The sequence below is a fragment of the Geotrypetes seraphini genome, chromosome 5 (genome assembly GCF_902459505.1).
Source record: "Geotrypetes seraphini chromosome 5, aGeoSer1.1, whole genome shotgun sequence".
In the NCBI taxonomy this organism is placed as follows: domain Eukaryota; kingdom Metazoa; phylum Chordata; class Amphibia; order Gymnophiona; family Dermophiidae; genus Geotrypetes; species Geotrypetes seraphini.
Window position 1 is genome coordinate 253,423,449 of NC_047088.1, and position 24,335 is coordinate 253,447,783.

General features: G+C 43.1%; 2 protein-coding genes across 3 annotated transcripts in view; both read right to left on the reverse strand.

Annotated features, from left to right (window-relative positions):
• Window positions 1-443: 443 nt before the first annotated feature.
• INHBB (inhibin subunit beta B) lies at window positions 444-5,545 on the reverse strand. Its single transcript, XM_033946849.1, has 2 exons — window positions 4,942-5,545; window positions 444-3,054 (listed from the first exon to the last, which is right to left on the reverse strand). Exons 1-2 carry the CDS (start codon window positions 5,288-5,290, stop codon window positions 2,279-2,281), a joined length of 1,125 nt encoding a protein of 374 aa, XP_033802740.1. The 5' UTR covers window positions 5,291-5,545; the 3' UTR covers window positions 444-2,278.
• Window positions 5,546-17,933: 12,388 nt separating this feature from the next.
• Window positions 17,934-24,335, reverse strand: part of RALB (RAS like proto-oncogene B) — a 53,807-nt gene continuing 47,405 nt past the window's right edge. For both annotated transcript variants that reach the window (XM_033945798.1, XM_033945799.1), the window contains exon 5: window positions 17,934-23,972. In XM_033945798.1, the coding sequence (XP_033801689.1) occupies window positions 23,853-23,972 (120 nt within the window). In that variant the 3' untranslated portion in view covers window positions 17,934-23,852. The remainder of the gene's footprint in view (window positions 23,973-24,335) is intronic.

A 24,335-nucleotide genomic window follows, 5' to 3' on the forward strand; every position in this document is an offset into this window, starting at 1 on the left:
TCTCCGCCCGTAACCACGCCTACTTTTCAGGTAGACATAGTTAGGCGTCAGAGGGCGCCTCGGTTTAGACATCACTAGGCATTGTGCCGATATCCGTGCGCAACCCTCGACTGTTTACATTTTTTTTAAATTAAAGATCAATAGTATGGTCAATTGCCACACCAATTAAGCTTGTTAATTCAATTCGGATTGCACGCAGATTTAACCCCCCCCCCCTTTTACAAAACTATAGCATGGTTTTTAGCGCCAGCTGTGGTGGTAACAGCTCAAACACTCATAGGAGTTCTATGAGCGTCAGAGGGTGGGGATAAGTTAGGTGCTGCAATTTGGGCACCTGGAGTAGCCAAATGTAGGCGCCATTTATAGAATCTGGCCCACAGCGCCCATTTCCCTTTTGGTATGCTCCCTTCAGTGCCCCGGGCTCCCCAAAAACGGTCACCATCTAGGGGTTTTCCTTTTTCATTTATTTCAACTGTACATCAAATGTAAAACGCTTTTAACCAGCAAACTAAGTGAAAATTGTTTGGTTTTAAATTACATAACAGAAACCCTAGACAGAACTTTATTAAATAAAACATACAACCTTGAATTTAGGAATTCACTTCTGCATTCTACAAGTCTTTTTTTTTGTTTGTTTTTGTTCCACATTCCAAATGTACATTGAACAGAAAAAGACATGTTGAAATGGACAACAGAATCCACTTGTACCCTGAAATAGTCGACAGGCCTGGGGGCAGACGGATCACATGGACCGCATTTCACACACCACGGCCTTACCACTCAAGAAAGACTTCTACCTACTAAGTTGGTCTCTTTGGTTCCAAAATTATGCATAATATGTATTCTATTCTTTCTTGCAACTATAAAAATAACATTTGCTTGTTTTATCATGTTCTTTTTTCTTTTTCTTCAAATGGCAGTTTGTTTCACTTTACCTAAGAACTCAGTGCAAACATTCAAAATGAACCGTTCACTCGAGGGGCAAAGGAGGGGGGGAAAAGGAAGTGAAGCATTTCAAGTATAAAAAAATATTATTTTCTTAAAAAAAAAAAAAAAAAAGAATTATCCGAAGTCCAGCTTGCTTAGATTGGGTCAACACGTATTGCATAGCTTGAGTGGAACACATTTAAGCAAAGAAAGGGAGATTTAAGAGCGCTAGAAGCGCCATAGTTCAAAAGTAAAGAGACGGGCAAGTGCTATCAGATTTGCATCTAAGGAGTCCTACAAGTGCTTTGCTGTGTCAGTTTTGTTCTATTTGCTTTTGATCTTGTGGTCCTCCTACCCACACCCCCCCCAGCCCCCGCCTGGATATCACGTGAGACAGAAACTCAGTGCGTGCTGCTCTCCTCTCCAAGCCCTCTGGCTACCAAACGCACTGAAGCGCTTCAAGATACGCCTTCATCCTTGCCTGTGCTGCGGGGCTCTTTTTAAGGTCCATCGGTTTGCTCAGTTGTTTGTTTGTTTTTTTTAATTCTTAGGGAACGCTTTTCATTGGTCCCCCAGCAGTGCTCCTTAAGACAGGGGATTGCAACTTTTAGCATTGTTCTGGGTTTTCTTTTGGCATATTGCAGATGTGAAACGGAGGATGGGGGGGGGGGGGGGGAAATGCAAAATGCCCTTTTTAGTGCCACAGAGCTGGTCCAGGGATCAGCAAAAGCACCAAAGGATCCCCAGGCCCAGGAAGAGGATCTGGGTGTCCCCTGCATAGAATGCAGCAAGAGTCTGGGGTCCCTGCTGGTCCCTGGTAGAATACCTTTTGCTGGAAGTGCTTGGGAGAAGCAGAAAAATATCTGGGATTGTATTTAGGGATTTCCCAGAGTTTCGGAGGAAGTTATCACCTTGATACCAAGGTGGAGTGCAGCTTTCTTAGAAATAGCAAAACAAAGTGTCAAGTCCTTTTACGTTTGGTCATTTCTTGACTCACAAGTTCAGGAATACATCTCCTTTTCTTGCTGTGCACGGAGCAGGAGTCTCTAGGACAAGTCAGGCCCGAAAGGCCAGATACCTGCTTCCCCGCTCATTTGCCCAGGCTGGCAAAAATTCTGTCTATCATCCCCCTTCAGTCAAAGCTGCTTTTGCTCTAAAATAAAATCTCTCTCACAAGACGCTCAGACAAGGAATGGGAGAATTTAAGGGCCCGGTGTCCACAGCTTCATGCTGAAACGATGCATTTCCCCTCGCTTTACACCGGCAGGGTCCGTCCTGCCGGACGCAAAGGCTGCGCAGGGACTCTCCTCTGGTTTCCGTCTGGCTTGGGAACTGTTCGTGTCTTCTTTGATCAGGCACAGCCACATTCTTCCACAATCATATTGGGAACGTCCCTTTTGACGATGTTGTATTCGTCATCAAAGTACAGCATTGACATTGTGCTCAGTTTGGTCGGAATGCAGCAGGAGTTCACAGCCCCTGGGTTCAACCCTCGCATTCGATACTGATTCACCACGGCTGTGTGAAAGGAGGAAGCTGACCCCGGGACTCCGGCCAAGTATGCCGGGCAGCTCCCCTCGCAGTAATTCCCATAGTAACCGGAAGGAGCAATGATCCAGTCATTCCAGCCAATCAGTCGAAAGTCAATGTAGAACTGTTGCCGGCAGCAGAGACTGGTCCTTCCGTCACATTCCAAGCCCCTTTTCCGGATCCGGTGCCTGTTGTCAGCCTGCCTGGCACGCACCACCAGAAAGGGCCGATGGGACTCCTCCCCGGGTTCCACGTACACTGGCACCACGGCATAATCCTCGCAGCCCTCGCACTGGACTTCCAAATTCAGCCTCCTCTCCCTTTTCTCAAAGAGTTCCCGAACGGCAGCGGTCAGGGGAAACGTGTGCCAGGCGCTCCGCTTCAGGTCAACTTTCTTGTCCACCAAGTTCCATCTGCTGCTGTTGTCCGGCTCTTGGAAATGGACTTTGACCCTGACTTTTCGCCTGCTGCCCTTTCCTGAGCTGTAAGGCAGCAGCTTCAGGTAAAGCCATAGGTTGGCCTGGAAGACAAACAGATTTTGGTTCCCCTCGTTGGATATCATGAAAGCCAGGCGGACTCTGGAGGCTGTGAGATCATCTGCGCAGGACAAAAGAGGAGCATTAATTCAACAAAGAGCTGGTTTTACCAGTTAACTTTTCATGTAGCCAGTGAGTCCATAATTTAATCCTATTCTAACACTTATGTGCCCGCTTATTCCCCAAAATGTGTTTCGGGAACATGGAAAGTTAGCAGATAACACAACATGTTCCACATGGCCACCGTCACAGGTTCTAGAAACTACACCAGATTGGGGTGAATCTGATCAGCCCCACATTCCATCCCCCGCTCCGAGACGGACCTCTTACAGTCCAAATCCAATTTGCAAGGTGCAGTTTTTAAAGATGCCTGTAGAGGAATCCAGAGGGGAGATTAAACTATGAACGGCCAATGTCCTCCTGGAATCTTAGCAACCTTAATGAAAAGGTGGTGCTGCAAAAGCAGACGGACTGCATTCAGCGCCCAGGAGTTCAGAAACAGATGGAATAAGCTGGGTGACCGTGGAGGAGAAGGTTGGCAGCGCCTTACAGGCATTCTGTTCCGTTTTTCCAACCAACCATGGAAACACACTCAGAATTCACCCTTTAGATCCCAACTGCACTCCATCCTCATTCTAGGCCTGCTACTGACCCCAGCTGCTTGGGTGCAACATTAAAATAACACCCGGGAAAGAATTGCTCTGCATAAAGCCCAAATAATAAAAGACAGACTGTATTAAACTTCAACAATGGATTTTTCTTTGCCCATTAGAGGTGAAATTTACTTTTCTCCCAGATGCCAGTCATTTGCACTTTCCTGTGAGGTGTCAACGGGTCGGCTCCTATCTGATCACAGGAATAGTTTATTGCTACAGCTAAAGGAACAGTTCCAGCTGTCACTGAGTGCACGCTTAACGCTGAAAATGTCACCTTGGATGCAGAACTGAGCCCCCAATATAAGAACGAAACCCCTCAATACTTTGGAAGCCACTTCCACCCTCCATCCCTGATTCTTGCTTTATACTGTCTCATTTGATATAAAAATCTGCACATTTCTCCCAGATTCACCTGGTCTATATACAATGAAATGCAATTCCCAGGGGGGCTTCATTTACCCTCTTCTTCCCCCTCAAAGACTACCCTTATTAGCTGGTTGGGGGCAATAACTTGAAACTTGTTTTCACCCCCCCCAGCCTTGCACCTTATTAGCTGGTTGGGGGCAATAACTTGAAACTTGTTTTCTCTCCCCCCCCCACAGCCTTGCACCCTTATTAGCTGGTTGGGGGCAATAACCTGAAACCTGTTTTCTCCCCCCCCAGCCTTGCACCCTTATTAGCTGGTTGGGGGCAATAATTTGAAACTTGTTTTCACCCACCCCCAGCCTTGCATCTTATTAGCTGGTTGGGGGCAATAACTTGAAACTTGTTTTCTCCCCCCCAGCCTTGCACCCTTATTAGCTAGTTGGGGGCAATAACTTGAAACCTGTTTTCTCCCCCCCACAGCCTTGCACCCTTATTAGCTGGTTGGGGGCAATAACCTGAAACCTGTTTTCTCCCCCCCAGCCTTGCACCCTTATTAGCTGGTTGGGGTCAATAACTTGAAACCTGTTTTCTTCCCCCCCAGCCTTGCACCCTTATTAGCTGGTTGGGGGCAATAACCTGAAACTTGTTTTCTCCCCCCCCCCCAGCCTTGCACCCTTATTAGCTGGTTGGGAGCAATAACCTGAAACTTGTTTTCTCCCCCCCCCAGCCTTGCACCCTTATTAGCTGGTTGGGGGCAATAACCTGAAACCTGTTTTCTCCCCCCCAGCCTTGCACCCTTATTAGCTGGTTGGGGGCAATAACCTGAAACCTGTTTTCTCCCCCCCAGCCTTGCACCCTTATTAGCTGGTTGGGGGCAATAACCTGAAACCTGTTTTCTCCCCCCCCCCCAAAAGCGCATCCCCTACCTGTCTCGGCGAAGCTGATGATCTCCGAGCTCTGCTCCTGCAGGTCGGGCCCGGGCGTCGCGTGCCCGTCCAGGCTGGGGATCTCCACGCGGCCGTCCTCGCGCACCTTGCCCGCGTGCAGCTTGCGCAGCGCCGTCACCATGGCCGCCTTGGGCACCGCGTGCGTGATGTTGGGCCGCTGGCGCAGCTGCAGCCGGCTCAGGATGTGGCGCTTCACCGCCTCCAGGAAGTCGCGCTCGGGCGCTCGCGAGCCGCAGGACGAGCAGGTGTCCTGCGGCTGCTCCGTGGGGCGCGCGGGAGAGCCGCCGGCGCAGCCCACGCAGAGCAGCAGCAGCAGCGGCCACGCCATGGCCGAGCCCCAGTTCAGCGCGACGAGCCCGATCCGCGGCCGGCGCGAGCTCTCAGCGCCGCTCGCTCATCCCCCCGCGGCTGCGTAAAGCTCGGCGTGGATAGCGCGCGCCTTAGCCGTCTAGCATCCGCTCCGTGCTCGCGCTCTCCCTTTGCAGGCTTAGCGGGATCATCTGCCTTTGATCGCCACTTTTTTTCTCTCTCTCTCTTGCCCTGCTGCAATCCCCACATTGGGCCCTTACACTGAAACTTTTATACAGGAGGTAAAACCACGTGGGACCTGCAACCTATAACAGCCTCCTGCAGAGCCTCCCTCGCTCTTCAGGAGATTAAGCCAGTTGCCCCCTTAGGCTATCGCAGTAACTTCCTGGTCTGCAGATATTGGGCCGATTTTGAACGCGACTACTGGCGGAAAGGAAGCCTGATCTGGCCATTACAACAAATGTTCTCGCCTTGAAGAGGGAAAATGCAAGGAAGCAGCAAATCTGACCCGAGAAAAAACAGGCTCTGGGGCAAAGTGGTATTGATCCCGGCCAAAGAGGCAAAAAGCGTGGGGATGTGGGGGTGGGGGATTTGCCCAGGGAATCTCCCCTCACAAGCATTTTCCTAGGTAGAAAAAAAAAATCCCTAGTTATTTAATAAATGATTTGCTTTATGTCGTTACTTGGTATAGCAGTACAGGTGCCATGCTAGGGGGAAACGAATCTTTTTCTCTGCTGGGGGTGGAACTTTTTAGTTATGCATTTTTCCCTGGATCAGGTCTAATTTTTTTATTTTTTATGTCTGTGGCTCGTGTGCTTTGTTGCAGGGATCCTTGTTCTGGCCTCTCTGCACGCACACTCTCCCTCCTTGTTCAGGTATACAGTATATACAAAGCCTGGCAGGCTGGAGAGGGGCCGCCCGTCTCAAACCTGTCTCCGTAATAAAACCTGACAGTAAACACAGCCACCCAGGGCTCGGTCTGAGAGTTCTTTTATAAACTAGCAAGCCCCCTCTGATCCGAGCACCAACAAAGACACGTCTGTGTTTAAAGCCCCTGCTGCTCTGCAACACTCTCCCACCTCCTCTACGAGCCACAACTTTCTTTGTCTTCTGCATCCCATTCCCCCCCCCCCCCAAAAAAAAAAAAAAAAAATCTTTGCAAAGTCCGTTTGCACTGGGAAAGTCCCGACCCCCTTTCTTTCCTTCTTATAACCAACTCCTCTTTTATCTACTTTTTAAAATAGTTTTCGGGATCAATCCTTGATCTCTTGTGTGGGTGGGAGTTTGCTTGCTTTATAGCTTTTTCGCTCGTTTGTCTTCCGCCAGGCCCTTTGATTTTAGGCTCTTTGTCAGTGGTAGACAGTTACAGTTCGTTTTCCTTATTTATAATTGCTTCTTTGATGAAAAGCACGGATTTCTGTACAGGTAAGGTTGCAAAGCAGGACGCATGCACTGCACTGTGCCCGAGGTCCTGCCTCTGCAATTCACAGAGCTCGAGCTCCGGGGTCCACAGGCGAGTAAAGACTGAGACTGCAGCGCCACCTATCGAGTACCTTTGGAAACGCCTCCAAGAGGTTTTTTTTTTTTTTTTTCGGCACTTCCTAATGCTGATTCTTTTCGTTTTAATTCGTGTTTTCTTGATTCATACTTTTATGAATCTTAAACCCTTCAGTACTACTTGGGACTTTTACCGCCTCCAAATTCTCAGTTGTGAAACAACAAAAGGAAAAGGAAAAAAAAAATCATTTCTGTTCTCTAGCTAATAAAAACTCTTGCAACTGCATGGGATCCCAAAATACATATTCAATGTCTTGTAATTTAACAAGACATTTGCATGGAAATTTTGAATAATATGATGCATCAAGAGCTAAAACCCTTGTTTTTAACTTTAGAAATTCTTTTCTTCTGAATTGCGTAGCTCTTGATACATCAGGAAAAATTCATAAAAGTATGAATCAAGAACTTTGTTTTCTTCTTATCTTTTTGTAATTAGATATGGTGCCATGTCTCCCCATTGTTGTGGGCTTTGAAAGGAATATTGTTTTGTATGTATATTTACTGTTAAATTATGTCTAAGAATCCTTTTTTTCCTTGGTATCATCTGATATTGTAAATTATTAAATTCTGTATAAATTAAAAAAAAAATCGTGTTTAAAGCCGTTATAATAGGCCGCTCATCTTAATCCAACTGCCCCTTCCGTGAAGCTGTTGCTCGCGCTTTGATCTTCTTCCCTGCAGGTATCGGTATGAGTCTGCATGGAAAAAAAAACAATCTACTTTTTTGTTTTGGGACTGGAAAGTGAAAATGTTGCTTTATTAAAGAATCATATTGAAAGTCAAGAAAAAGAATAAGGAACGGCGCAAGCTAGCTGTGCACTGTTATAAATATAATCTGTTATCTTCATCTTATCGTAACTTTACGTTGCTATTTATCCCCAACAGGTCCTATCGGACATTACCTACTAAAATGTACATATTACATTTTCGCTCAGCAAATTGTATTTCTATACTATTGCCTCCTGAGGTCTCTGATCTCTGTATTTCCTCTGAATATCTACTTATTGTATTTCGCTGAATGTCCAGCACTCTTGATTGTAAACCACTTAGAAGTCGCAAGATTGTGGCGGTATAGAAGAATAAAGTTGTTGTTATTATTATTATGTTATAACATTTTATTGAAGGAATCAAACAAATATACAACAATATGATACAAAAAGACATTCTTTACAATCAAATTCACAATAAAACCTTTGCATAAACATTTTATCACTCCTCCAAAATATATTTTAATATATCTAAATCACTTTTCCCCTATATCCCCCCTCACCACTCCATACATATATATTAAAAGCATTCCAATTTCCCTCCCTACCCCAGAATGAAAGGCGACACAAAACACCAAATAAACAAAAATATTTAAATAAGAATAAATAAATAAATAAAAAACACACATTTATTTAAATCTAATATAAAGTATTAAGAATCATACTTCTAGCTTTCGAGGATAATTTTTGTATATAAGGATCCCAGATTTTTAAAAATAATCGTGTTCTTTTAGGAAATTTACGAACCTCAAAAACCTCAAATAAAATTAAACGATGGAATTGATTCCTCCAATGCCAATAATTTGGAGGATCTTTTTGTAACCAATATTGTAATATGCATTTATGACCAATCATACATGCTTTTTGAAAAATAATACATCTTTCATGTCCAAATACCCCACAAGCTGCTGCCTTACCAAACAACACACCTTTTGGAGATTCAACCAATTGACAATTCCATAATGACCCCAAAAATAATAGGATGGCAGACCAGAAAGATTTGACCAGATGACATTTCCAAAATGCATGAGACAAAGTATTGGAATCCTTCTCACATTTGATACAAATAGAAGAATTAACTAATCCTGCATGAAATGCTTGTACTTGTGAAAAAAATGCCCTATGTAAAACTCTATATGTATATATTATTATTATTTCCTAAATGGTCTACAATTGAGTACCTGTGCTAGTTTTTTAGGCTAAAAAATATATGAACTGTCATTAAAAAAAAAAAAAAGGAAAAAGATTCTATGTAGCCTGATTCATAAAATGTGTGCAGAAGACCCAGAACGTTAACAATTTTATTTCTTCAAATAGCATGGACATATTTTTTTTTCCAGGGGGGATGGGTTCCAATTGCTAATGGTCAGTTTACTTGTTTAAACCAGTGTCTGGCAAATTTTTTTCTGCCCAGCACACTAAACTCAGGCCTACATCGGGGGGGGGGGGAGGGAGGGGCCTCTGCGCACACGTGGAGGTCAATGCGATGACATCACAAGCACACATGACATCATCACGATGGCTGCACATGCACGGAAGACCTCCAGACGTGGGCCCTGAGCTTAGGGACTAGGACAAACTTCCAAATCCCTCTATCTGCTAACCCTGATATTACTACACCGGGGGGGGGGAGGGGAGCAGAGTGGCGCCAGTGCCGGCTGACTCGTGTATAGGATGTCTCGTGCAGCACACAGTTTGTGATTCACTGCTTTAAACCCATAACTGGGTCATTTAGTGTTACCACCCTCACAACTGGGATTCTGGAATAAACCTCGTGTCGCATGCCACCAGACATTGGGCCTCCCGCCCACTTAAATCAGTTTGAGCCATCCAACCATTGATACTCTGTTGCACTAAGCCGGGTAGGGCCACTGAATAATGTCTCTTACCAATCATGTTGAAAGTGGGATGCTAGGGTGCATAGGGAGAGGCAGTTATAAGTGAAGGGGAGAGAGAGTGGGATTTGCATTGAGAGCGGTGGAAGATTTTGTTGAGGGTCACAAGGAGAAAAGCTGGGATTTGCTGTCACAAACTCTGGGTGCAGAGGCAGTGGTTCTACTACTGGCCCAGATAGTTTCTAAGCATAAGGAAAGAGGCCAATTGGTGATAGTCAGGAAGGTCACCTGATAAAGGTTTGGCAGTAGGATCTAAATTAGTGATGATTTACACTTGTCAAGGATATTGAAATAAGAACATAAGAATAGCCTTACTGGGTCAGACCAATGGTCCATCAGGCCCAGTAGCCCGTTCTCACGGTGGCCAATCCAGGTCACTAGTACCAAGGAGTAGCAACATTCTATACAGAATCTCAAAGAATAGCAAGATTCCGGAATCCCAGAGAGTAACAAGATTCTAGAACCCCAAAGAGTAGCAACATTCCATACAGAATCTCAAAGAATAGCAAGATTCCAGAATCCCAGAGTGTGACAAGATTCTAGAATCCCAAAGAGCTGCAACATTCCATGCTACCAATCCAGGGCAAGCAGTAGCTTCCCCCATGTCTTTCTCAATTATAGACTATAGACTTTTCCTCCATATGCAAATATTACAAGCCTAAGAAACAGGATGGGAGAGAGAACATCTATTGCACTAAAATATGAAAATATAGAACATCTCTGAGACCTGGTGGAAGGAAGATAACCAATGAGACACTGTGATACCAGGATACAATTATATCACAGTGATAGGGTGGATTGAATTGGTGGAAGTTTAGCATTATATGTTACGGAGAGCCTTATTTATTTATTTATTTTTAGTATTTATATACCACTTATAGCCAAGTGGTTTACATTCGGGCTCACACTCTATCTAATGTACCTGGGGCAATAAATGGCTTGAACAGTCAGAAGACCCGTCATCCTGACCAGTTGATTTTGGCTGCAATTATTTAAGCTATTGTTCAAAGGAGAAAAAACACCTCACATCCCCCTATGTCGCCAGTGCGTTTACTTGCAGGCTATACTAGAAAGGGAAAACACCTCATAGGTTAACTTATTCCTGCATATCAGAAAATAATTTTTGATAAATTCAACTAATGCCTAAAAGTCCAGAACCAGGAAAAGGGGTGGTAATATTTTGAATTTTCACCAGGTGCTTTGAATGAAAGGAAAGTCTTTATTATATGATATATGTGTTAAGATATATTGAAGAGTTGGGACGGAATGGGATAAAATATATTGAGTATGATTAATTATAGAATTTCAAGTGATATATTTAAGGTAAAATGATGTTACTTTTTGTTACACTTGATGTAAGTTATAAAAATGAATAAAGAATTAAAAAAAAAATAAAAGTTCAGAACATTTTATAAACTTTGAAAACTGATATGCAAAGTAGAAAGATAAACTTATCTTGTCAAATGAAATGCTGAATTTGCTGTTCATTATCTTCTGAAACTTTGTATCGATCTCTGCTCTCGGTCCACTGCCGACTAAGGTTAGCCAGCATTTCACCATAGGCTGCGTCAGGGCAAGGGACCAAAATACACCATTGGCGGGGGGGGGGGGGGGGGGGTTGCATGGCAGCAGGAGGGAGTGGACATCTCTCCCACTGCGGGGGGGGGGGGGGGGGGGAGAGTCGCTTTACATCAGTGGTGGGAAGGAGTGGGTATCTCACCCACTGCCAGAAGGGTCGGGTAGGGGGGTCAATTGACATCAGCAGTGGGAGTGGGCATCTCTCCCACTACCAGGGTGTTGGGGTACATCGCTTGGCAGCAGGAGTTGGCATTTCTCCCACTGCCGGGGGGGGTGTCAGGTGGGGGGGGGTCACTTTACATCATTGGCGGGAAGGAGTGGGCATCTCTTCCGCTGCCAGAAGGGGGTCAGGTGGGGGGGTAACTTGACATCAGCAGTGGGGGGGGGGTCATTGCTTGGCGGTGGGAGTGGACATCTCTTCCACTGCAGGGGGAGGGGGATTTATTAGTGTTAGATGATTATGTGACATGGCAGGAGAGTGTGCATCTCCTGCCAAACTTCAATTTGGGTTATTAAAAAAGTTATTTTAATTTGTGTGGGGGAGGAGTTAACAGTGTTGAGTGATTGTGCAATGGGGCAGGAGAGAATAGGTATCTCTCCTGTTGATTTTCAATTTGTTTGGGTTTAAAAAAAAAATATTATTTTAATTTGTGTGAGGCGGGAGGGTCTGAGCTGTCAAATCTTACTTTCCTGTCAGTGCCTGAGCCAATCAGCGCTCAGGCATTGATCAGCAAGTAAGGCAATGACAGCTTAGACCCCTCATTAAATTTTGGCTGCAAGTGTGGCACAATGAGGTTAGAGAATCACTTGGTGATTATAGAGAATCGCTCGGCGTGATCATTTTAATATTAATGGCCTAGTTGTAATACATTTGGCATGGCCGTATCGGAGACTGCTAGAGAACTCGGAAAATAATAACAGTTTATATACCGCAGGACCGTGAAGTTCTATGCGGTTTACAAAGATTAAAAGAGGGTACAAATAAATTGAACTTAACAGGGTGGAAGCTAGTGATTAACTAATCAAGGGATCAGCCATTGAGGAGAAAGAGTTGTGCGGGTCAGCTGCCTAGATATTTCAGGAACAGCTATGTTTTTAGGCGTTTCCTGAATTCCCCATAAGTAGTAGGCGTAAGCAATTGTTCTAGATCTTTACCTCATAATGCTGCCTGATGTGAGAGAAGGTGTTGATGGTGTCTTTTGAGTTTACATCCTTTTAACTGGAGGGGAAACGAAGTTCAAATGTGAACTTCTCTTATGTCTGTTGGCCGAGAAGGAGAAAAGGTCAGTTATGTATTTAGGGGCTAGACCACATAGTATTTTAAAGCAGAAATAGGCGGACTTAAACTTTACGCGTGCCTCCATCGGCAGCCAATGCAGCTGTCGGTAGTAAGGTGTCACATGATCAAACTTCTTCAGCCCCAAAATCAGTTTGACCGCTGCATTATGCACTAATTGTAATCGTCGCATATTCTTTTGGGAAATTGCTACATAGGTGATGTTACAGTAATCAAGTTGACTCAGTATGAGGGATTGTACCAGGATTCTAAATGCTGGCATATCAAAATATGCCCTAATGGATCGAAGTTTCCAGAGAGTGAAAAAACCCTTTCTGATTAAGGAGTCTACCTGGTCCTTCATGGTTAAGCACTGGTCTAGTGTTACACCCAATACTTTCATAGTAGACTGAATAGGATAACTAAGGTTATTGATGCATAGCGGTGTTTTGGTGTCAAACTGGTGTGGCGAAGCTACAAAAAATTTGGTTTTTTTCTGAGTTAAGTTTCAGTTTGAATTCAGTCATCCATTGCTCCATCAAATTTAGTGCTTCTGATGCCTTGGGAATAATTTCCGAAAGAGAGTTAGTAAATGGAATGATGATCATAAAGTCATCTGCGTAACTGAATAATTTTATCCCCAGCTGGGTCAATTGCTCACCTAGTAGACATTGAAAAGCAATGGGGATAGTGGTGATCCTTGCGGTACGCCAGATGGATTGCTCCAGGTATCGGAGAGATAGTGGTTGAAACGTACTTGATAGGTACGGGAGATAAGGAAACCTGGAAACCAGTCCAACGCCTCTTCCCTAATACCAATTGCATCTAGACATTGTAGCATTTTCCCATGGTCAACTAGGTCAAAGGCAGAGCTCATATCAAATTGCATGATCAGGGCATTAAGGCCCTTACTGAACAAGAGACGCAGATTATCTAAGATAGCCGCAATTACTGTCTCAGTAGTGAACAAAGGTCTAAAACCAGATTGAGTTTCATGCAAGAGAGAGAACTGATCAAGATATTCCATCAGTTGGGTATGTACCAATCCTTTCATGATTTTTACAATAAGTGGGATGGATGCTACTGGTCTATAGTTGGTTACCAGTGCTGATGATTCTTTGCTATTTTTTGGAATTGGGGCTATTATTATGTGACCATTATCAGCAAAGATAGTTTAAATTCTAATGGAGCCACTTTCATAATTTCTGGGGGACATGTGTCCAGACTGCAGTATGATTTAGAGTATTTGTTATATAGTTTGATATAATTATTTCATTCTAAATCTTGAAAGGAACTCCAGATCATGTCTGCTGGTATTTCATTTCCTTGTATGTTAGCTATTTGATTACCGTTAGTGTCATTTGTTGAACAGTTGTTTCTTAGGTTTTTAATTTTTGAATCGAAATGCTGTGCTAAATCATTTGCTGAAGGTAGTTTAATATTGTGCATGAGTTGAGTGTGGCGTGTGGTGTCAAATAGGTTCGTAACCAAGTTGAACAGCTGTTTTGTATTGATTCCTTTTGAACTAGTGCTAGATAAGTTGATTTTAGAAGAGTAGAATTTTTTATGTTTGTCTTTTATCAGTTGTTTGTAGATTTTTATGTTCGATCTCCAGTTGTTACGGTCTGACAATTCTCCTGTTTTTTTCCAAATTCTTTCCAGTCGACTTATTAGTTGTTTCATTTTTAGAAGTTCGGTGTCAAACCATTTGTTATATTTATTTGCGCAGCTTTTGCTATTTCGTTTAGGGGCAATTTTTATCTAAAATGGATGTGCTAGTTTTCATCCAGTGATCCCAGAAATCGACTCCTTCTCCTATCTCCGCTTGTAGTTCATATTGTGACCAATATTCCTCTGGATTGATATAACCCCTTGTGTGATGTTCTCTTTTTATCCTTGGATGTGTTTTAGATTTTAAATGAGTCCAGATTAATTTGAAATAATAAGTAAAATGGTCAGACCAGATATCGTGACACCAGGTGCCATCAGGTAGACAGATGGCAGGGTCTAAAATTTCCTTTGTGGACATAGCTACATCTAAGTGATGACCTTTTTCATGTGTTTGTGTGGGTAAAGGGAGGTTGTAATTGAATAGAAATAGAAAATTTTTAAAGTCTTTTGTATCTGGATTGTCCTCTTCATCTAGGTGTATGTTTATGTCACCTGTGATGATGTTGTAAGATGGAATAATTGAATTATGTAGAACAAATTCACAAAAGTCCTCTTTGGCTTTCGGCCAGCTTTTCGGTGGGACATAGAATAATATGCAAGATAGGGATTCTTCTAGTTCCTTATTGCTAATTTTACAGGCTAATATTTCTAACTGATTGGTCATTTTGGAATCCAATAGTTCAAACTCAAATCCTTTCTTAAGAATAATTGCTAATTCTCCCCCTTTTCTTCCCTCACGGTTTAGCGTAAGGATTTTAAAATTATCTGGTAGAAGATCAATTATTATTGGATCTTCTTCGGTTAGAAAAAGGCAGGCTATTTGCTTGCTGATGATCCAGTCTTTAATTAGGAAAGCTTTATTCCCGACAGATCTAGTATTAAGATATGCACAGGGAACAGAGGCGGATGTGATAGGCTTGATAGGAGTAGTGGTTCTGATAGGTTTTACTTTCCTTATTCTTTTTTTAGGGGTTCGTTGATGTCTTCTTTTATTTGAGATTACGTCAATATGATTTACCCTGTCTTCTTGTGGGTTAATTATGTGCTTGATTGATAGATTAGGGTAGTGGACTGAACATAATTGTGGATAGAGTGAGTTAACATCTTTCATGCTACCGCTTATTAGATAGATCAGTAAAATCAATAGGAAATTCATGTTTGCAGGGTAATATGAATCTTCCTGTCTCAATAGCTATATTGGTTTTCTAACACTCCCAATTTCTAGTTTGTTTAGTTGATAGCAAACGGATTGATTTAGCTCTTAAGATGTAGCCAGTAACTGATAGTAAGTGGTTGTGTTGGGTGAATTAGTGTAATATATGCGTTTAACAATCACTCATGCGTTTAACATATGCATCGAATACATGCTTCTAATACAGTGGTACCTTGGATTACAAGCATAATCCGTTCCGAGCATGCTCGTAATCCAAAATGCTCGTTTATCAAAGCGAGTTTCCCCATAGGAAATAATGGAAACTCGCTTTGATAGGTTCCCCCCCTCGAGAACTGGCATTGCTCCCCCCGAAGGCCCCTCCCCCCCGTGATCCGGCCCCCCCCCCCCCCCCCGCCATCGGGCATCCCCCCCCACCACGACCTGAGGTCCCCCCAACCCACCCGAACCCTCTTCTTACTTTGATGTAGCCTCCACACTGGCACCGGCACCAGCATGTCCTGTGTGTTGGTGCCGGTACGTGAACTCTCAGGCCTTGAGCATGCGCACATGCTCAAGGCCCAGCACAGGAGGCAGATCTTCGGGCACTGGCACCAGCACAGGACATGCTGGTGCCGGTGTGGAGGCTACATCAAAGTAAGAAGAGGGTTCGGGTGGGTTGGGGGGACCTCAGGTCGTGGTGCGGGGGTACCCAATGGCGGCAGGGGGTGCCGGATCATGGGGGGGAGGGTTCTGGTTCGCAGGGGGGGGGAGGACACTCGCAAATCGAGGCGCGCTCGGTTTACGAGGCACCAAGTTTGCAAATGTTCTGCTCGTCTTGCAAAACACTCGCAAACCGGTGTACTCGTAAACCGAGGTACCACTGTATATGCATCCCATGCGTCTAATAAATGCGATTGGCAATCACATATGTGTCTAATGCATGCATCGAATGCGTCTAATACATGCATCTAATGTATTTAGTACATGCGTCCCAGGCATCTAATACATGCGTTTAGCAATCACAAATGCGTCTAACATATGCATCTAACAATTACACATTCATCTCACAATACGGCAAGTAAAGTGCGGAGAACAAAAAACTTTAGCAAAATTTCTTAACAGAAGAACCTTAGCAAAGACCTCGCTAAGCCCTTTTGATAATCCATCGCTAAAATACACGCTTGCTAACCCGGCTGGAACCAGTTTAGCGAGCACATTAAAGGCACACTTCAGTTTTGAGACTCTGCCCCTACGAGACCACAAAGGAGCAGAGAAATACAAGCAAGCTCTGGGGCTGCATCATCTCTAACCCAGATGATGCAACTGAAATATCAGTGTTCTCTGCTTCCATCTGCTGCCTGGTATGAGGATTCAACCTACTTGTCTGGACTAAACTAGCCACAGGAGGAAGATTTGTTTTTATTTATTCTTAAAAAATATTTTCCTTATATATACTGATATTTGTCAACATTTGCTTATTTCTGATCTGAAGAAAGGTTACCTTCAAGAGCTCATCATAAAATGCCTTTAGTCCAATAAAAAAAAAGTATATCCTTATTTCCTTTATGCCACCTTAAAAATATTTGGAGATAAATGAAACTAAATTCCTATTAAATTGTTATACTTGACTTTGAATTTATATCTAATATATTTTGTAAAGTATTTCAAATCTTTCAATTGTTAAATTGGGTACCATTTTTTAGCCGATATTTAAATACAATTAGCTGAACATCATGGTGCAAGCAAAGGCTAACCTTAAAGCTCTCTCTGAGATTCCCTCTCTTGGTAGATTCACTCTCATAGAAACATAGAACCATGATGGCAGATAAAGGCCAAATGGCCCATCCAGAGCATCCACTATCTCCTCCTTTCCCTGTTGGCTAAGGCTCTTAACATTTGCATCTCCTCTTCCTATTGGCTAAGGCTCTTTATACCTGCGTTGTGATGTCATAGAACTTTATTATTATAGAAACATAGTAACATGATGGTAGATAAAGGCCAAATGGCCCATCCACAGCATCCACTGTCTCCTCCTCTCCCTATTGGCTAAGGCTCTTAACATTTGCATCTCCTCTTCCTATAGGCTAAGGCTCTTTACACCTGCATTGTGATGTCATAGAACTCTATAGTTATAGAAACAGAGAAATATGATGGCCTATAAAGGCCCATCTGCAGTAACCATTATGTCTTCCTCAATCTAAAAGATCCCATGTGACTATCCCAAGCTTTCTAGAATTCAGACAGTCTCTATCTCCACCACCTCTTCCAGGAGCCTGTTCCATCCTTAACTTCATCCTATGCCCCCTCATTCCAGGGCTTCCTTTCAAATGAGACAACTCGTGCGTATTTACATCACGTAGGTATTTAAACATCTCTATTATAGCTCCCCCTCTCCTGCTGGTTAAGAGAGAAAGCCCAGTGACTACTTTGCAGTGTTACGGCAGATAAGGGAATTGGTAGAATTGATTTTGTTTTCACTGCATGCAGTGAACACTTTGTGTAAATGACTGTGGCAGCTGTATCAACCATTATAGGTCACATTTGAAACTTGGAAACAAGCACCACATTCAACTTTGATATATTTTGGATTTATATGAGAACTTTCAGACATAATTGGAACAAGCCATCTTTGCTGCCCTGGCACATGCAGCCTTGGGAATCGGCCAAAATCAGCAACAAGCAAAACATGTTAATCCTTTGGTGGAGGGAGGTAAAGGTAAAGAGCAAATCTCCAGTCAAGTGAATAAAATAAACATACAACATAATGAAAATAAGGTACCAATTTTTATTATACAATATTAATACAAATCAGCTTAGTAAAATGAAAATGAACAGAAAATGGCTAAATGCACTTTTTATAAAAAGGGCTTTTTATAACAAGAAAATGATATGAGATTTGTAAAGCTATGCAATATATTTCAAAGGGGAAAACGTTTGAATTTACATTAAGTCTAGCACAAGTTTTATTGTTGCAGCAAGGCAGTTTGTGAACTTGGGGAAAGAGTCCATCCCCAAAGCATTAGTATCCGATGTTAAAAGTTCCATCGGAGAAACCTGGAAAGTCAGGCTTGGTAGGAAGGAAATTATTCCAAATGTTAGTATTCTCATGTCAGATTAGGTCTGAATTAAAAAAGAAAACAGAACACCAAAGAAAGAGGTTAAGAGCAAATTGATAACATTTCTAGCTGATCTTCTGGATGCTAATGGCAGACATGTTCTTACAGAGAAAATATCCCTAAAATACTCTTCCCATCAGCATTCCTACAACTCTCAAAATGCCAACAGATGTAGGAAACACGATCCCTTTGTACAAACCAACCCCTGAGGTTTCTTGCTTTATCCTTTGAATGAATTTCATTTGACTAAAAACTCAGCCACTGCTGTAGTTTGGATTCAGAATATCTTATTAAGTTATTGTTTAAAAGCATACATTTCTCCAACAACATGGTCAGTGTAAACACTTCTTGCTGCTGGCGCAACCTAATCTGAAATTCTGGAAAACTACTTAGCCAAGGTTTATTTTAATGAAGCAGAATCGAAACAGACAGAGCTCACAACAGACATCTTACTCAGCTAAGGATGCAAAAACTCCCCCCTCTCCCCCAAAAAGCCTCTGCTCCTGTGTTTTCGTATCAGTGCTAGACTTCTGCAGATCAATCCCAGGGCTGGGCTGTTCAAAGTATAAATTAAAGAACTACCTGTCAATCCTTTATAAAAGTGAACAAACGATAAACCTCCAAACTGTAAGTGTAGTCTGAAGTTGACAAGGGGGACAGTGCTCCCCAAATGCTGCAAGTATGAATGCTGGATTGTCGTCCTCCACAACACACACACAGAGGAGTAAGGGTGAGCGGCGCCCATTACTTCCGCCCCCCCTTCTCTTTTTAACTTCGCCGGGGTGAGCAGCATGCCCGCATCGGTGTCGGCTCGCCCTTTAACGTCACTTTCTAGGCACGGGTCCTGGAAGTAATGTCAGAGAGCACGTTGATACTGACACAGGCAGCAACCTCGCACCGGGGAAGTAAAAAAAAAAAAAAAAAAAGGTACGGTCGAATGCACACACGGCAAGGAGCGGGAGGACGCCTCCCTCTTACTTTGCCACTGTACACACATTATTGATATGATTTCCTTACCCTTTGACCCCTCTCAAAATATTCCATGCTCTCTTGCTTCCTAGCCTTGCGTGTGTAAACCTGAGAGCCCAGAGCCCCACCTCATGAAGTGTATTGTATCAAACAAGCCATAAAAGTACCTGCCATGGGCTTTAATGGGAAAATTTTCCATACAGAAGGTAGAAAATAATATACACCAGTTGCATTTTATTAATTCAGGGGAGGGTGGAAGAGAACCGAGCAGAAATGACAAATGCACCTTCAAGGGCAAACTGTCAACCACCTTATGGTCAATGTGAACACCATCTGAAGTGGACATTTTCCAAAAATCTTCTGCAAAGGCCAAGTGTGGAGTTTTTACTTTCCTTGTGGATGCTTTCTACCTTACGAGTATATCACCAATGGCAAGCAGAAATCACTAAAAAAAATCAGCAGCAGGGAACTATGGCATAAGTAGGAATAGTGTTCAAACTCTGCAAGTTAGAAAAAATAAAAAAAGGAGGGGGGGTGGGCAAGACTTTCACTTTGTAAGCCAAGATTTCAAAAGGAAGAGGATATGAAATCTTGGGTTGATTTAGTTTTCTTGTAGGGGGAAGACATCTGCATGTTCTGGCATTGCAAATTCTACAGTAGGGCTGAGATCATAAATAGTATAACACTGAGTCATTATCATCACATTTTCTGGCAATAATAGTAAAAGAAATTCCTCATGAATTGCTGCATAATGGAAGAGTAAAGTCTATCTACAAATAACCATAGTGCTGATAATGACCCGATCTAGAGGTAATCCATGTGCTTGCCCAATGGTTCTTCTTAAACACCACAACCAACGGATCCTGATGATCCAGTCACTAAGTAGGCAACCGCTAACTCATGACTATACATGGCAAGGAGTGACCGTCATTCACTGCAGGCCCTTTTCTTACCAAAAGGGAAAAGACTTTATACATTTGAGGCCAATTTTTTCATTTTATGTTTAAATGTTAGCATAGAAGTTTATCGGATTGCAAATGTCATCTCTACCTTCGTGATCAAGCTCCATACCACCAAAAAAAAAAAAAGGCACAAACCAGTCATAGCTTGACATCCACTGCCTACATAGGCTTGTAGTTCCCTGCAAGTGGGGAAACTGGGCACCAATCATCTGACCGAACACTTAGAAAAAAATACAACTGCAGAGCAGAAAAACTTCTGAACAACTTGCTTGCAGAAAAATAACGGAGGGACAGGAGCAGCTCCCTGGGAAGGGGCAGAGTTCAAAAGGTGATCGACAGCATTCTGCAAGCAACTTGCAGGTTCAGATGCAAAACCCTTGTGTTCAAGACCACTAGACTGTCTACATTGCACTAGAAACTGAGATTTCTGGGCAAAAAAGGCCCCAAAATGGGGGTGGTCTCTTTATTTTTGAGTCCTCCCCTCCTTCCCTTCTCCACTGTCCACATTCCTACCACCCTCACTCCAAGTAGTGTTCCTCCTTCTCCTCCACCAACACCCTTCCTGTTCCCTTGCCATCAGCAACCCCACCACCACAAACCAGCATAGTTCTCCTTCCTCCCTGTTTAATTTGTTTTCCATCTTGTTGTCCCCCAAAGAGCTCAGCACGGGTTACAGGTATCCCCCCCAATACAGACACAGCTCTCCCCTTCCCAGACCCATCGGAAGGCCCCCTCCCCCCGGCCTACTGTACGTCTCTTGTGGACTAGCAGTACATTGGGGCATAATCAATCCCCACTTACTCCTGCCCGTGATGTCTCAGAGGTGAACATGAAGTTGTGACAGTCATTTTCATTAGAAAGAGAACGGGCAGGAGCGAGCGGGAATCACTCCTGCTCCAATGCACCATTAGATCACCAGAGAAGTACAGTAGACTGCAGGAGATCTTCCACTGTGTCTAGTAGGGGGAGGGGATTCAAGGGGGTGAGCCATGCCAGTTTGGGGGTGGGGATGGGGGCAAAGAGGGAGGGAGAACTCTGCCAGTTCACTTGTGTGTGTGTGTGAGTGTGGAGGGGAGTTCACTTATTAAAGGAGAACTCTGCCAGCTTGGGGGGGGAGGCGCCGCCTTGCAGCAATGATGGAAGGACACTACCAGGAGGGAGGGTGATATGAATGCCTGACACCACAGGGAATGAAAGGGGAGGAAAGATGGAATATAAACCCTCAATTTATATTTGAGTTACCATTTTTCCCCTAAAAAAGGGGGGGGGGGATGATATCTCGGTTTATATTTGGATGAGTTTATATTTGAGTATATACGGTAAGCATAGCACCATTTGGTGACCCAGTCATCTAGTCTGACCAAGTCAAATATAAAATGTTCCTTAGGGTCACTCCTGCCCCTCTTTGATCTGATGTAGCCACACTCAGCCTGAGGCTCAGGAATCGCCAAAATATTTTATATAATCAAAATGGATTTTTTAAAAAATCCCAAAGACTTTAAGCAAATAATTAAATCTGAAGGAGCAAAAGGAAAACCATATCAGGGAATGACTCTTGGGAGACTTACTTGGTGACAGAATAGTAGTCCAGTACCAGAATGCACAGATCTCTTCTCAGACACAGGAATCTGTGCAAATAACACAACAAGATAAGACATCTGTCATTCTGGTAAGACCTCAAAGCTTTTTACCTGTTTTTACTCCAGCTGCAAAGAAGGTATAGTCAGTCAGCTTTTAAATACCTCCTTAGCCTTCTGCTAAAAGGTTCAGTAACCAGGTCAAAACCAAAATTACATTTTATACAGGATCTAGACTGAAATGGTAAATGCTTCAATCTGATTGTCAAGTTCCAAGCTGCTGGAGGAACAATTGACTGGGCGACACCTGACCCTCGGACCATAGGTCCAGCTTTCATCTTCTTGTTTCAAATGCTTACCATAAAGTTTCTTTTATGTACAGTTTTAAAAGCTGGCATTCTGATTTTTCTTCGCAGCATTTAAATAGTCTGTGTTTCAATTAGACAGTAGTTACAGTTTCCGATGATATCTAACAATTTCTTCTGTTGTAATATAGATGGAAGCAAACGCAAAGCCTGTGGGAGCACAAACCTAAACCCTACCTCTAATCTACAGAGTAAATCAGATCCTAATCACTATGAAATGATCATGAAAAACTGGGGAAATAACACAAGCTTGTTAATTCCCTCCCCCTCTTCCCCCCTCCCCGGTTTTACGAAGCCATGCTGTTTTTTTTCTTATCGCCGGCCGTGGCAGTATTAGCGCCGACACTTGCGATAAAAAAAAGCCTAGCACAGCTTTGTAAAAGGCGGAGAGGGGGGGGGGGAAGGAATTAACAAGCTTGTTTTATTTCCCCAGTTTATTAGGCACATAGCCTAATTTTGCCTTCAATTTTCCAGGAGACCGCAGTGATCTGCAATCGCAATCCTGTTGATTTTGAGACCGCAGGCGAGGGCAAGGATCACGATTACAGATGGCTATTGGTGGCACCATTATATGTCTGTAAGCAAGAGGAAACACCTCTCAAACAGTTTTAAAGACAGAAAGGGCAAGCCGCGTGTAATTAGAACATTGAACAGACACTGGTTCATTTCACAAAACATAAAAAAAAAATCAGCCTGTGCGCTACTGCCCTTCCACGATCTCCTTTAACGACCTAGACAGTGTTTCTGGGTCACATTCATGACAAATGCTAGAGCTGCATCACAGCAACTGTTATCCCGATGAGTTTTTTTTTTCCTTTTAAGTTCTTCTTAATCTAAACGACATACCTATTTCATTCAGGAGGGCTAATGCAATAGCACATGAAAACACTTAGGGCCTGGTTCACTAGGCTTTTCCTCCCATTTGACACAGAATGAAAAAAAGCCTCTGAAAAATCAGTCCCTAGGAACGTTTCCATCAACCATCAGCGTTATAGACAGCTTATCACAGAGACACCCCACAGCGTGTGATGTGTAAGCATTTCACATTTGCAGCAGCTTAACCTACTCGGCCCATTGCCTCTCTCGCTCTCTTTTGGCATGCAAGAACTTTCATTCCACATCATCTGTGGATCAAATCGTATAATACAGTTAGAGGTAGCAGAAACACACCCCTTGACTTACCAATTTCATGGCTGAATAAGCCCCAACAGATTCCTCAAAAAAAGAGGAAATTTCTCAAGGCCCCCCAGGAAAGATTACAGTTCAATAAGGGCTCCGTTGTAGTGCTATCAAAGCAACTAACTTTTTTTATCATTGCAATATTTCATGTTCTTGTACAAATTCAACTGAACAAGGGTAAACTGAGAAAAGTGGAAGCATCTGGTTCCCATTTCAAGTAAAATGAGGGAGCTAGAATTCTTGTGTTCTCTAAACTGGTGTTAGTTAATGAATTCATTGCTTTACATCCTATTCTTTTTTTGCTATTTTCTACCTCCCCCCCCTGTCTATCAGAAAAGGAAAGGAAATAAAACGAAAGAGCAAAGATGTGGAAGAAGAGATCAACCAGGTCAGAAAGGTAACCAACACTCGAATGCCGCATGTTGCATCACCCCATCAGAAAACAAATGTGGGTGTTGAGACTGGCTCCTGTTGGTGGCTAAAGGTACTGGACGAGACCCCAACAACCTCCAAGTGTCACAGTAAGCAGCATCTCTGCTTAAAACTTTTCTTGCTCTTGCCACTTTTCTTGCCGTTCTTGTCCTTGTTCTCCGACATCTTCTTTGTTCTCACTTCCCGCATTAAGTCAAAGAACACCTAAGGACAGACAGACATGCATTTCGTGTTCAGAAACAAAATGGTATTTCTAAGTGGAAGGTGCAATTCTGTTCACAGAGCAATTTTTAAAACCATTAACCCCTGGAAATGGGCTCTCTAAAAACTGCCCATCCTTAATACAAGTAAAGCATGTTTATTCATACTAAGTGAAGATATCCATGGGGGAGGGAGGATTAGATCAAAGGAAGCTATATTTGTAGTTTGGCAATTTCAGAACCATACATGGAATTTCAGATACAAAGATCTGTAGGTGCATCTTTGTAAGCAAGTTCTCCAAAAGGAAAGTGCATGCATACCTTCCTTTGCCTAACTGGTGCAAGGTCCATAGATAAAATATAAACA

Coding starts and splice junctions, on each gene's coding strand:
- INHBB (XM_033946849.1), bottom strand. CDS start 5,290: ATGGCGTGGCCGCTGCTGCTGCTGCTCTGCGTGGGCTGCGCCGGCGGC. Junction 3,055..4,941: donor CATCAGCTTCGCCGAGACAG/GTAGGGGATGCG, acceptor TGTCCTGCGCAG/ATGATCTCACAGCCTCCAGA.